This window comes from Dendrobates tinctorius, unplaced genomic scaffold (assembly GCF_039654945.1).
Source record: "Dendrobates tinctorius isolate UK_male_01 unplaced genomic scaffold, ASM3965494v1 ptg000077l, whole genome shotgun sequence".
Classification (NCBI taxonomy): domain Eukaryota; kingdom Metazoa; phylum Chordata; class Amphibia; order Anura; family Dendrobatidae; genus Dendrobates; species Dendrobates tinctorius.
Window position 1 is genome coordinate 67,966 of NW_027361745.1, and position 14,870 is coordinate 82,835.

Consider the following 14,870-nt stretch of genomic DNA (forward strand, 5'->3'; position numbering starts at 1 on the left):
AGTACTACATACACGAGCATACAGGTCTCTTCTCGTACTGCTCTCAATGTAAGACCTCTCCAGTCCCCACCTCCTAACACAGTTCAGACCATAGTCCAGATACTTGGGGAGGTGGTCACCTGTCCATCTCCTCCTCTTGAGACTGCCACCTCGCACCCAAGATTCTGCAAAAGGCAATATCCAGTACCTGATACTATTTACCCACAGGGAGCTACTGTTTGAGTCCATGTTCCCAAAATTCACCTTTAGAAACAAGGAGTCAAAGAAAACCCTTGGATTCAACATATCCAGCCCACCCTCTCTCCGCCGTAGGTACGTTATTCCCCTCTTTATTAGGTTCAACCTATTCCCCCACAAGAGCTGGAAGAACAGGCTGAAGAGCCTCGCTGAGAAAGATTCTGGCAAAGGGAAAGCGACAGAGACATACAAGAAGACGAGAACCAGGTAAGTCTTCAACATTGTGACCCTTACTCTGTAGGTCAGCCTCCAGTTCTTCCATCGCTGAACCTTTGCATTTCCGGTTTCCAATTTCTCCTCCCAATTTAGCATGGCATTATCATCCCTCCCAAATTTAACCCCTAGGATCTTAATATGGGTGGAGGCTTTGGAAAACTGCGGCAGATCAAAGCTGGCCTCAGTATCTAATGTCCACAGAGCTTGGCTCTTTTCAAGGTTAACCAGAGACCCGGAGGCCTCTGAGTAGCTTCTGATGGACGCAGATAACATCTGCACCTCACGAGGATTGGAGATCACCAGTGTCACATCGTCCGCATAGGCAACAACATTCAGAGGCAGGCAGTGGGGGACCGGCACCCCCTGAAAATCGCACTCCTGCAGTGACCTCAGAAACGGGTCTAGGGCAAAAACATACAGGAGCGGACTCAGTGGGCAGCCCTGCCTCACCCCCGCCCCAACTCCAAAAGAGTCACCCTGCCAACCATTAATCAAAGGAAAGCTCACCGCCTCTCTGTACAACGTCTTCAGGCAATCCACAAATTGTCCCGGAATACCGTACTTTGACAAAGTGGCCCACAGATAGTCGTGATCAACCCTGTCAAAGGCTTTAGCCTGGTCCAGACTATCAACATATCTCCCACACCGCAGAGCTTTACATCTCTCAAACATCTCTCATATCGAGATGACTGCTCCAGAGATGTTCCGCCCTTTTACCGTGCCAAACTGAGAGCCTGCCAACAGTGCCGGGGACAAACAGACTAATCTAGAAAATAGGATCTTTTCCAGAATCTTCCTGTCCACATTCAAGAGGGCAATCGGCCTCCAGTTCTTGATGTCGCTCGGCTCTTTACCTTTAGACAGCAAAATTAACGAGGACACCCTCATGGATGGAGGCATCAGGTGATTTTCTAGACAATTTCTATACACATCCACGAGAATTGGAGCCAGGAGGTCTCTGAATTTCTTATAAAATTCTGCCGTTATACCATCTGGACCTGGTGCCTTCTTCAGATATAACTTATCAATGGCCTCCTTAACTTCCTCCACCGTTAATTCTGCTGTCAAAGGAGAAAAGTCCAGATCATTAGTATCAGGCACTGGAGTTGCCTCCAAGAATTGAGCCATCTTATCTTTATCCAAAACTTTCCTCTGAAACAAGTCAGCATAGTAAGATCTCACCACCTCCAGGATACCCTCCCGTGAATCCTGCAATACACCCTGGGAGTCGGTGAGACCCGTGACCAATTTTTTGGCCACCCTCTCCCTGCAATTCTCAAAGGGATCAGGGGCTCCTAAGGACCCATAATCCCGTTCAAGAACCAGGGAGGTATACCTGCTATACTGATACTGCTTTATCTCAGATTTCAGCCGGTCGATCTTCACTTTGTCATCCCCGCCCGCCGAATACAGTGACTCCAATTCTTTGTGCAGCTTTAGGTACTGGCTGTACTTATTCCTCCCTTTATTAACTGACAGTCTCTTTAAGAGGGATCTGATATCCTCCTTGACGTCCTCCCACCAGTCGGTCATGTTGTCATAGAAGTCAACCCTGTCTAGATGAAGCTGGATAAGGGAGTGAACACGGCTCTGAACATAGGCATCGTCCAGGAGACTGGAATTGAGCTTCCACAACCCTCTACCAATGTCCGGACGGTTAGAGGAACCCAAAGAGAAGCACAAGGCGAGGTGATCAGAGTAAGGGACGACCTTCTCACTCAGGGCGCCGACAGCCTCAGTAGGACTGACAAAAGCAAAATCTATCCTACTGCTCCTGTTGGAACATGAATATGTGAATTTTGGCTGTCGCCCACCCTGCGTGAAAACGTCAGTCAGTCCTGCCTGCATTATGACGTTATGCAGGTCATTACCGTCCCTGGTCACTGCCCTGCCTGAGGAGCTGTCACCTGATGTCATTATGGCATTAAAGTCCCCCGCCATCACCACTGGAAGAGAAGTGAAGAGGTAAGGCTTGACGTCATTAAACAGCTGGATCCTGTCAGTCACTGTCTGTGGCCCATAGATGTTAATAAGTCGGAGTCGCCTCCCATGGATAGTGACTTCCAGGACCAGACATCTTCCCATGACCACCTCCGTCATCCTATGCACAGTCACATCATTGGTGTTAAACAGGACAGCGACCCCGGCGTAAGGCTCCACAGCCAGTGACCAGAAAGAAGGACCGGACCGCCAATTCCTCTCAGACTCTCTCATAAGCCCCAGAGATGTCAGTCGTGTCTCCTGCAGGAAGATGACATCTGTGTCCAGATATTTGAGATGTTCGTACACCACGTGTCTAGTTCTCCTCAGCTTAATGCTATTCACATTGCTCGAGGTCACTGTCAATGAGAACCCCACCATCACAACACAATATAGAAGGCGCAGAGTAACAGCCATCATCATGAGTCAGAGATGTTCTGTCCACCACTGGTGTCCATGTCAGACTCTACCTGAGGGTCCACAGATAAGGGCTTCCGCTTTGGCGGGGGATGGTACTCTATGTCCCTGTCACACTCAGCCTCAACTTTCCTCAACTCTTCCTCATAATCGTCACCATTGGAGTCAGATAAAACTCCATACTTGTTGGACACGACCATCACTCCTGCAGAATTCTGAACCTTCTTACTAGCAGTCTGTCCAGAGTCATATTCTGCCTCGGGTTTACGGGAGGATGTGTTCTTTTTCTTCCTTTTATTATAATTAATGCTCCAGTCATCAGATACAGACAGCGATGCTGAAGGGGGGGCTATCTGAGGCTGCTGGACCTGATGGATGACCTCCATGTTCCCCTCTGCACCCTGCTTCTCTGGTGCTGCCTGAGTGGACTCCTGGTGGGCATCTGAGCTGGTCAGCATCTCTCCTGACGTTAAATCCTCCTCCCCATGTGTCCCTGCCACCACATCCTCATCCTCCTGAGCCTCTGCCCCTGCCATCACTAACTCATCAGGGAAGACTCTGCAGATGTTGTGCCAGGCGTCTGAACAGTCCCTGTGAGGGTGGCCCATCCTACCAGAGGTTGCACCTGACGTCCCGGCAGTCTGCAGCGACATGGCCGATTGCCCCAGACTGCACTTCACCACAGTACAGGCGTTAGCCAGATGACCTTTCCCACCACATTTGAAGCACTTTCTGGGTTGCCCGGGATAATAACACCTTCCCTTCTCCCTCCCAATGAAGAAGGAGTTGGGTAAGTGGGCAGTGATGTTATCACATTGCCGCAATTTTACCAAGACCCGCCACCCCATTGTCCAGATACCATCCTCATCTTTGACCTTGGCGAGTCCAGAGATGAGGTCACAGTGTCTCCGGAGCCACACCTCGATGTCCTGTGGAGGAACGGCCTCATTCCAGAAAGTGATATTCACTGTGACAGTGTCCGGCCTGGAGATAGGAACCAACACAAACTTATTCCAGCCCTCAGCATCTCTGAACTTGGGGTAATTGGCCCAGAATCTGTCCAGGTCAGACATGAGCTTGAAGCTGACCTCGTAGCCCTGCCTGTCCTGAAGATTAGACACTGCCAGTATCTCATTTGCCACAAATCCCATCAGGCCGCAGAGCAGCTCTCTCACCACATACCTGCGTTGTGGCAGATCCTCCTTGGCACCTATGTATTTAAACCGCACCACATTAATGCGTTTGAATGTCTGGCCGGTATACCTGGCGCTGGAAGTGAAGGATGGGGCGCCGCGGCTCCAGGCATTCCTGGGGGGCACCTGCCGGGTCACACTGGGCTGACTGACAGGGAGAGGGCCTGCAGCAGGGGGGGCTGTCACACCCTGTGGACTGGATGGCAAAGGGGGATAATCACACATATCATGCACATTATCATGAGCAGCATCATTATCATCAGACGTCCATTACAGAATGTGAAACCCCTCCAACCCCCGACCCCATGGGCACAGCATCCCCAGCCACAGTATGTGCTTCAGCCTCGGCCTCATCAGCAGTCTCACAAATACTGTCCTGCTCCTGTGTGGGGCATTCTGGGACCTGTGGTGCCTCTGCTGGAGTCTGAAGTGTGTGCTCCTGTTCACACTCGGCTGCCTCAGCCTCATCAGCACAAACAGTCTCACAAATACTGTCCTGCTCCTGTGTGGGGCATTCTGGGACCTGTGGTGCCTCTGCTGGAGTCTGCAGTGTATGCTCTTGTTCACACTCGGCTGCCTCAGCCTCGGCCTCATCAGCACAGTCTCACATACACTGTCCTGCTCCTGTGTGGGGCATTCTGGGACCTGTGGTGCCTCTGCTGGAGTATGAAGTGTGTGCTCCTGTTCACACTCGGCTGCCTCAGCCTCATCAACACAAACAGTCTCAGATACACTGTCCTGCTCCTGTGTGGGGCATTCTGGGACCTGTGGTGCCTCTGCTGGAGTCTGAAGTGTGTGCTCTTGTTCACACTCGGCTGCCTCAGCCTCATCAGCACAAACAGTCTCACATATACTGTCCTGCTCCTGTGTGGGGCATTCTGGGACCTGTGGTGCCTCTGCTGGAGTCTGAAGTGTGTGCTCTTGTTCACACTCGGCTGCCTCAGCCTCATCAACACAAACAGTCTCAGATACACTGTCCTGCTCCTGTGTGGGGCATTCTGGGACCTGTGGTGCCTCTGCTGGAGTATGAAGTGTGTGCTCCTGTTCACACTCGGCTGCCTCAGCCTCATCAACACAAACAGTCTCAGATACACTGTCCTGCTCCTGTGTGGGGCATTCTGGGACCTGTGGTGCCTCTGCTGGAGTCTGAAGTGTGTGCTCCTGTTCACACTCGGCTGCCTCAGCCTCATCAGCACAAACAGTCTCACATACACTGTCCTGCTCCTGTGTGGGGCATTCTGGGACCTGTGGTGCCTCTGCTGGAGTCTGAAGTGTGTGCTCTTGTTCACACTGAGCTGCCTCAGCCTCATCAGCACAAACAGTCTCACATATACTGTCCTGCTCCTGTGTGGGGCATTCTGGGACCTGTGGTGCCTCTGCTGGAGTCTGAAGTGTATGCTCCTGTTCACACTGAGCTGCCGGCTGCTGCAGTTGTTTTCCCTCCTGGAAGCAGAAGCGGGCAGCCTGTAACACTGGCCGTGTCCGCTGCTGGGGGGTCCCGTCCTGCACATCAGGGGTCCTGGCCTCTACAGCACAGTCCTGCTTATAGGAGGTGAACCGCTCGCGGTTCCTGTAGGTCTCTGCCAGGGGCCCCATGCTCTCCAGCACAGACTCAGTGTCCTGCACAACACTCGCCAGCTGTACACCCAGTGTGTTCAGTCTCAGGTCATAGGCCTCATTACTGGCAGGATTAGTGGTCTTTAGGCTATAGATGAAGTCTACCTCCATTTGCAGCGCTTTTTTTTGCTGCTGTAACTCACCCAGTTTTCGGACAAGTCCCGGTATCTCATCCGCTAGCTGCAGCTCGGGTGCACGCGCCGGCTCCACAGGTTTAGTCTTGACCACGGGTACAGGGGTTTTGAAGACAGTCTTGTGCGGGTCCACCACGGATGGTTTTGTGGCCCCTTGGCTGGATGCAGGCTCCGCAGCAGGTTTATCGCTGCCACCTGACTGCGACCGTGTGCGTCCCGAGCACGCCATACTGCCATGCTGCTGTAAGTTCTCCTGCATTGTCTGCCTTTCCAAAGACGTCCGTCTCTGCCTGGAAGCAGGAGAGGTGATCTGCACAGCTGGGGCCGATCTCACCTGTGCACCTGGCAGGAGCTGCTTACTGACTGGGGAGCTACAAGACTTCACATTCTGCTGGATTCCATCACTCACTGACACTTTTCCTTCTTGTTTCTTTGCTGGAACTGGAGAAGGTTTTCCTCCCAAAGATTTAGTCAAAGCCTTTTCCTCCTTCACAGAACTGCTGCAGCTTTGACTCGCTGCATTCACTGGACTCACAGTGGCTTTGGGATTAACATTCCCATTAGTATAAACCTGGGAGGCTAGTCCCAGTGTAGGCCGGGAAGCCTGGGCCTTGCCAGGGGAGCTTCCCCGCCCAGGGTGGCCCCTCCCTGGGCTTGCTCCAGACATCAGGAGAACCACTGACACACAACCTCACAGCTAGGAGGCAGTATTATAGTAGTTATATTCCTGTACATAGGAGCAGTATTATAGTAGTTATATTCTTGCACATAGGGGGCAGTATTATAGTAGTTATATTCTTGTACATAGGAGCAGTATTATAGTAGTTATATTCTTGTACATAGGGGCAGTATTATAGTAGTTATATTCCTGTACATAGGGGCAGTATTATAGTAGTTATATTCTTGTACATAGGGGCAGTATTATAGTAGTTATATTCTTGTACATAGGGGGCAGTATTATAGTAGTTATATTCTTGTACATAGGGGGCAGTATTATAGTAGTTATATTCTTGTACATAGGGGGCAGTATTATAGTAGTTATATTCTTGTACATAGGAGCAGTATTATAGTAGTTATATTCTTGTACATAGGGGCAGTATTATAGTAGTTATATTCTTGTACATAGGGGGCAGTATTATAGTAGTTATATTCTTGTACATAGGGGGCAGTATTATAGTAGTTATATTCTTGTACATAGGAGCAGTATTATAGTAGTTATATTCTTGTACATAGGGGCAGTATTATAGTAGTTATATTCTTGTACATAGGGGGCAGTATTATAATAGTTATATTCCTGTACATAGGGGCAGTATTATAGTAGTTATATTCTTGCACATAGGGGGCAGTATTATAGTAGTTATATTCTTGTACATAGGAGCAGTATTATAGTAGTTATATTCTTGTACATAGGGGCAGTATTATAGTAGTTATATTCTTGTACATAGGGGGCAGTATTATAGTAGTTATATTCTTGTACATAGCGGGCAGTATTATAGTAGTTATATTCTTGTACATAGGAGCAGTATTATAGTAGTTATATTCTTGTACATAGGGGCAGTATTATAGTAGTTATATTCTTGTACATAGGGGGCAGTATTATAGTAGTTATATTCTTGTACATAGGGGGCAGTATTATAGTAGTTATATTCTTGTACATAGGGGGCAGTATTATAGTAGTTATATTCTTGTACATAGGGGCAGTATTATAGTAGTTATATTCTTGTTCATAGGGGCAGTATTATAGTAGTTATATTCTTGTACATAGGGGCAGTATTATAGTAGTTATATTCTTGTACATAGAGGGCAGTATTATAGTAGTTATATTCTTGTACATAGGGACAGTATTATAGTAGTTATATTCTTGTACATAGGGGCAGTATTATAGTAGTTATATTCTTGTACATAGGGGCAGTATTATAGTAGTTGCATTCTTGCACATAGGGGCAGTATTATAGTAGTTATATTCTTGTACATAGGGACAGTATTATAGTAGTTATATTCTTGTACATAGGGGCAGTATTATAGTAGTTATATTCTTGTACATAGGGGCAGTATTATAGTAGTTATATTCTTGTACATAGGGGCAGTATTATAGTAATGATATACTTGTACATAGGGAGCAGTATTATAGTAGTTATATTCTTGTACATAGAGGGCAGTATTATAGTAGTTATATTCTTGTACATAGGGGGCAGTGTTGTGAGTTCATTTTCCCCTTCGTCACTGGGGTCTGGTGAACTCCCTATTCTGGTAAAGGAAGGTAATGAGCCTGATTATCAGGCACCTGAGTCTAATGAGGATGACTGGCTGAGTGGAGTCACGGACTGGATATAAGGCTGCCGACGCCCTTCTGCCCTGCGGGTGATTTCTCTGTGGACTTCTAGGACACCAGTCTGATTCCTGCTCCTCTAAAGCTAAGTTTCTGTTTTGCCTGTTAGCTTTTTATTTTGTTTTTTGTTTTCCTTGCTTTTCTGTATTCTGCCATTCCCTGCTGGGGTGAGCTGAATCTCCTTTGGCCTGTTGCTCTGTCTTCAGAATATTCCTGAGTACTGACATAGCTTTTTTGAAGCCTAGAGTCTTCAGGGCCTTTTTCACTGTCAGTCTGTTGTCTCTTATTTTCATAGGGTTTTTCACGGATTGCAGACAGCAGCCTTCCTGTCCTTTCCTATCTAGGTAGTTTTGGGCCCCGTCTTTGCTCAGTCTATCTTTCTGTCTGTGTTAGTATTTTCCTCTTGCTTCACCGTCATTATATGTTGGGGGCTGCCTATTGCTTTGGGGTCTGCTCTGGGGCAGTTTAGATTTCCCTTTCTGTCTTTAGGCTATTTAGCTCTCCGGCTGTGATCGAGGGGTCTAGGGCATCGTAGGAATCCCCCACGGCTACTGCTAGTTGTGTTGATAGGTTCAGGGGTCTGCAATCCGATAGCTGCCAACTTCTCTGGTTTTCTGGACTTAGCTAGCATTTCTGTTTTTGCCTCCTACGGTGACTTAATCAACAGAATCACCCGCCATACCGCAGATCCTAGGGTACTCAATAGCAGGAAAGAATTGTGTTTTAAAAAAAAAAAAAAAGGTGTGTGTATATTCTTTCCTCTATATCTCTGAGGCCGTAGGGGGAATTGTTTTTTCTCTCTCAATGGAGATAAAGCAATTGTCTGATCGTGTGGAGCAGCTCGCTGCGGAAGTGCGGGGAATTTCCGCCTACCTTGCTCGTTCGCATGCTGTTGGACCAAAGATCCCTACACATGATGTATTTTTTGGGGATCGATCTAAATTTTTGAGTTTCAAAAATAATTGTAAATTATTTTTTGCCTTGAAGCCTAACTCGTCAGGGAGCTCCGCGCAGCAGGTTAAAATTGTCATTTCTTTGCTGCGTGGCAATCCCCAGGATTGGGCGATTTCTTTGAAACCAGATGATCCTATTCTGACTAATGAACGCATTTTTTTAAGCCTTGGGGTTGTTGTATGACGAACCTATTGCCATTGATCAGGCTGAAAAGACCCTGTTGGCATTGAACCAGGGTCGAGATTCTGCAGAGTTGTACTGTCAAAAGTTCCGAAAGTGGGCGGTCCTTACTACCTGGAATGATAATGCCTTGGCTGCTCTCTTTCGGAAGGGTTTGTCAGAAGCCGTAAAAGATACTATGGTGGGATTTCCTGTTCCCTCTGGTCTTGACGATTCTATGTCATTAGCCATTCAGGTTGATCGGCGTTTACGTGAACGCAGGATTGCACGAGAGGTGTTGCCACCGGTTGAACAGACGTCTGAACCTATGCAATGTGATAGAGTTTTGTCTAAGGCGCAACGTCAGGAGTTCAGAAGGCGTAATAAGCTGTGTTTTTTCTGTGGAGATGCCTCGCATATTATTTCTGTTTGCCCTAAACGGGAGAAACGCTTTGCACACACGTTTTCTGTTGGTGGTGTTCAACCTAAGTTTCTTCTGGCAATTACTCTGATCTGCTCCCTGTCCACATTTTCCGCCAAGGCTTTTGTGGATTCGGGAGCAGCGCTAAACCTAATGGACTTGGATTTTGCTAAACGTTGTGGATTTCCGATGACACCTCTGCAGACGCCTATCCCTTTGAGGGGGATTGATGCTACTCCTTTGGCTAAAAATAAACCTCAGTTTTGGACCCAGGTGGTCATGCGGGTCGCCCCAGACCATCAAGAAAATTGCAGATTTTTGGTATTGCATGGTCTGCATGATGCCGTTGTTCTGGGGTTTCCCTGGTTGCAAATTCATAATCCAGTTTTGGATTGGGAATCTGTGTCTGTGGTGAGTTGGGGTTGTCGGTGTGCCTTTAGTGAGGCTCCGGTTTTTTCCACCTCTCCTCAGTCGCATGATGTTCCTGACTATTTGGCGGACTTTTATGATGTATTTAGTGAGAATGAGTCTGCGTCTCTGCCTCCTCATAGGAGTTATGACTGTGCAATTGAACTAAGCTCGGGGTGTAAATTTCCCAAGGGTCGGCTCTTCAATTTATCTGTACCCGAGCACGAGGCTATGCGGTCCTATATTAAGGAGGCGTTGGAGAAGGGTCATATTAGACCATCCTCTTCACCCTTAGGTGCCGTTTTTTTTTTTGTGGCCAAAAAGGATGGTTCTTTAAGGCCTTGTATTGATTATCGTGCCCTCAATAAAATTACTATTAAATATCAGTATCCGTTACCCCTGATTTCGGATCTATTCTCTAGAGTTAGAGGTGCTTGCTGGTTTACCAAGCTTGACCTCAGGGGGGCGTATAATCTTATCCGCATTAAGCAGGGGGATGAATGGAAGACGGCGTTTAATACTCCAGAGGGACATTTTGAGTACCTGGTGATGCCTTTTGGGCTCACTAATGCCCCTTCTGTCTTCCAGTGCTTCATGAACGATATTTTCCGAGACTTTGTCGATAAATTTTTGATTATCTATCTGGATGATATTTTGATCTTCTCCAAGGATTGGGATTCTCATGTGGAACATATTCGGACTGTGTTCCGGATCTTGAGGGAGAATTCCCTGTATGTCAAAGGATCGAAATGCCTTTTTGGAGTACAGAGGATTTCATTTTTGGGATTGATTTTGTCTCCGTCAACTATTGAAATGGACCCGGCCAAGGTACAGGCCATTTATGATTGGGTTCAGCCCACTTCTTTGAAGGCCCTCCAGAAGTTTTTGGGTTTTGCTAATTTTTATCGGAAATTTATAGCAAAATTTTCTAGTATTGCCAAGCCATTGACTGATCTGACTAAGAAGGGTGCTGATGTGTTGAATTGGTCTCCTGAGGCTGTTTCTTCCTTTCAGGAGCTGAAGCGAAGATTTACCTCCGCCCCGGTTTTGCGGCAACCTGATGTCTCACTCCCGTTCCAGGTAGAGGTGGATGCTTCTGAGATTGGTGCAGGAGCTGTTTTGTCCCAAAAGGATCCTGTAACATCTAAAATAAATCCCTGTGCTTCTTTTCCCGAAAGTTCTCTCCATCTGAACGTAACTATGATGTGGGGAATCGGGAACTGTTGGCCATGAAATGGGCATTTGAGGAGTGGAGACATTGGTTGGAGGGAGCTAAGCATCAAGTCGTGGTCCTCACTGACCACAAGAATTTGATTTACCTAGAGTCAGCTAAACGCTTGAACCCTAGACAGGCTAGGTGGGCCTTGTTTTTTACACGTTTTGATTTTGTGGTCTCTTTTCTTCCTGGAACTAAGAATGTCAAGGCAGACGCCCTCTCTAGGAGTTTCTTTGCTGATTCTCCTGTGGTGACCAAGCCTGCTACCATCTTAGGCGAAGGGGTAGTTCTTTCTGCCATCTCGCCCGATTTGAGACTTGCTCTGCAAGAGTTCCAGGAGGACAAACCTGAGCGTTGTCCCAGTGGAAAGTTGTATGTTCCTGACCAGTGGAAGAAGAGAGTGATGTCTGAAGTTCATTGCTCTGCATTGGCTGGTCATCCAGGTATTTTTGGTACTAGAGATCTGGTGAGTCGCTCTTTTTGGTGGCCCACCTTGTCTCATGATGTCAGGAATTTTGTGCAGTCCTGTGAGACTTGCTCCCGGTCTAAATCTTGTTCTCGCTCTAGTGGGTTGTTGATTCCTTTGCCGGTCCCCAGGAGGCCATGGACCCATATTTCAATAGATTTCATCTCTGATATGCCGGTCTCTCAAAGAATGACTGTTATTTGGGTGATTTGTGATAGGTTCTCTAAGATGGTTCATCTTGTACCACTCCCTAAGTTGTCACCTTCCTCTGAGTTGGTGCCCCTGTTTTTGCAACAGGTGGTTCGCTTACACGGGATTCCTGAGAGCATTGTGTCTGACAGAGGAGTTCAGTTTGTGTCTAGATTTTGGAGGACTTTCTGTTCCAAGCTGGGAATTCAGTTGTCCTTCTCCTCTGCTTTTCACCCTCAGACCAATGGGCAGACAGAGAGAACAAACCAGACCTTGGAGTCGTATTTGAGATGTTTTATTTCCGCTGATCAGGATGATTGGGTTTCATTTTTGCCCTTGGCCTAATTTGCTTTAAATAATAGAGCTAGTTCTGCCACTTTGATGTCACCTTTTTTTTGTAACTTTGGGTTTCATCCTCGATTTTCTTCAGGGCAGGTGGAGCCTTCTGCCTGCCCAGGTGTTGACACTGTGGTGGAGAGAATGCACCAGATCTGGGACCAATTGGTGGATAAGTTATCTCTCTCCCAGGAAAAGGCCCAGCGGTTTTCCAGTTGACATAGGACCATTGGTCCCCAGTTTAAGATTGGTGATATGGTGTGGTTATCATCAAAAAATATTGCTATGAAGGTGGCTTCTCCTAAGTTTAAGCCTAGATTTATTGGACCTTACAAGATTTTGGAGATTATTAATCCGGTCTCTTTTCGTTTGGCTCTTCCTGTTAAATTTAAAATCCATAATGTGTTCCATAAGTCCTTGTTGAAGAGGTTTGTTGAACCAGTTGTTCCTGGGGTGGCACCTCCAGACCCTGTATTGGTTGAAGGTAACATGGATTATGAGGTAGAGAAAGTACAGGATTCCCGTCTGGCTAGACGGAGACTCCAGTATTTGGTTAAGTGGAAGGGTTATGGTCAGGAGGATAATTCCTGGGTCTCTGCCTCTGATATTCATGCCAAAAGATTGGTGCGTGCATTTCATCGGGCTCACCCTGATCGCCCTGGTGGCGTGGTTGAGGGTTCGAAGACCCCTCCTCAAGGGGGAGGTACTGTTGTGAGTTCATTTTCCCCTTCGTCACTGGGGTCTGGTGAACTCCCTATTCTGGTAAAGGAAGGCAATGAGCCTGATTATCAGGCACCTGAGTCTAATGAGGATGACTGGCTGAGTGGAGTCACGGACTGGATATAAGGCTGCCGACGCCCTTCTGCCCTGCGGGTGATTTCTCTGTGGACTTCTAGGACACCAGTCTGATTCCTGTTCCTCTAAAGCTAAGTTTCTGTTTTGCATGTTAGCTTTTTGTTTTGTTTTTTGTTTTCCTTGCTTTTCAGTATTCTGCCATTCCCTGCTGGGGTGAGCTGAATCTCCTTTTGCCTGTAGCTCTGTCTTCAGTATATTCCTGAGGACTGACATAGCTTTTTTGAAGCCTAGCGTCTTCAGGGCCTTTTTCACTGTCAGTCTGTTGGCTCTTATTTTCATAGGGTTTTTCACGGATTGCAGACAGCAGCCTTCCTGTCCTTTTCTATTTAGTTAGCTTGGGCCCCTCTTTGCTCAGTCTATCTTTCTGTCTGTATTAGTATTTTCATCTTGCTTCACCGTCATTATATGTTGGGGGCTGCCTATTGCTTTGGGGTCTGCTCTGGGGCAGTTTAGATTTCCCCTTTCTTTCTTTAGGCCTATTTAATTCTCCGGCTGTGATCGAGGGGTCTAGGGCATCGTAGGAACCCCCCACGGCTACTGCTAGTTGTTTTGATAGGTTCAGGGGTCTGCAATCCGATAGCTGCCAACTTCTCTGGTTTTCTGGACTTAGCTAGCATTTCTGTTTTTGCCTCCTACGGTGACTCAATCATAACAGGGCAGTATTATAGTAGTTATATGCTTGTACAAAGGGAACAGTATTATAGTAGTTATATTCTTGTACATAGGGGGCAGTACTATAGTAGTTATATTCTTGTACATGGGGGCAGTATTATAGTAGTTATATTCTTGTACATAGGGGCAGTATTATAGTTGTTATATTCTTGTACATAGGGGGCAGTATTTTAGTAGTTATATTCTTGTACATAGGGGGCAGTATTATAGTAGTTATATTCTTGTACATAGGGGCAGTATTATAGTAGTTATATTCTTGTACATAGGGGCAGTATAATAGTAGTTATATTCTTGTACATAGGAGCAGTATTATAGTAGTTATATTCTTGTACATAGGAGCAGTATTATAGTAGTTATATTCTTGTACATAGGGGCAGTATTATAGTAGTCATATTCTTGTACATAGGAGCAGCATTATAGTAGTTATATTCCTGTACATAGGGGGCAGTATTATAGAAGATATATTCTTGTACATAGGAGCAGTATTATAGTAGTTATATTCTTGTACATAGGGGGCAGTATTATAGTAGTTATATTCTTGTACAAAGGGAGCAGTATTATAGTAGTTATATTCTTGTACATAGGGGCAGCATTATAGTAGTTATATTCTTGTACATAGGGGCAGTATTATAGTAGTTATATTCTTGTACATAGGAGCAGTATTATAGTAGTCATATTCTTGTACATAGGAACAGTATTATAGTAGTTATATTCCTGTACATAGGGGGCAGTATTATAGGAGTTATATTCTTTTACATAGGAGCAGTATTATAGGAGTTATATTCTTGTACATAGGGGGCAGTATTATAGTAGTTAAATTCTTGTACATAGGAGCAGTATTATAGTAGTCATTCTTGTACATAGGAGCAGTATTATAGTAGTTATATTCCTGTACATAGGGGGCAGTATTATAGTAGTTATATTCTTGTACATAGGGGCAGTATTATAGTAGTTATATTCTTGTATATAGGAAGCAGTATTATAGTAGTTATATTCTTGTACATAGGGGCAGTATTATAGTAGTTATATTCTTGTACATAGGAGCAGTATTATAGTAGTTATATTCTTGTA

At 46.2% G+C, this 14,870-nt stretch overlaps 1 protein-coding gene across 3 annotated transcripts in view; it reads right to left on the reverse strand.

The window, feature by feature from the left end:
- HSPA12B (heat shock protein family A (Hsp70) member 12B) overlaps nucleotides 1-14,870 on the reverse strand; it is a 74,252-nt gene that overhangs the window by 18,968 nt on the left and 40,414 nt on the right. The window contains exon 1 of one of the 3 annotated variants that reach the window (XM_073583383.1): nucleotides 5,804-6,506. The exons of the other annotated variants lie outside the window; for them this stretch is intronic. Within the exon in view, the coding sequence (XP_073439484.1) occupies nucleotides 5,804-6,461 (658 nt within the window). The 5' untranslated portion in view covers nucleotides 6,462-6,506. Of the gene's footprint in view, nucleotides 1-5,803; nucleotides 6,507-14,870 lie in introns of those variants that run through there. 3 annotated transcript variants of the gene reach the window in all.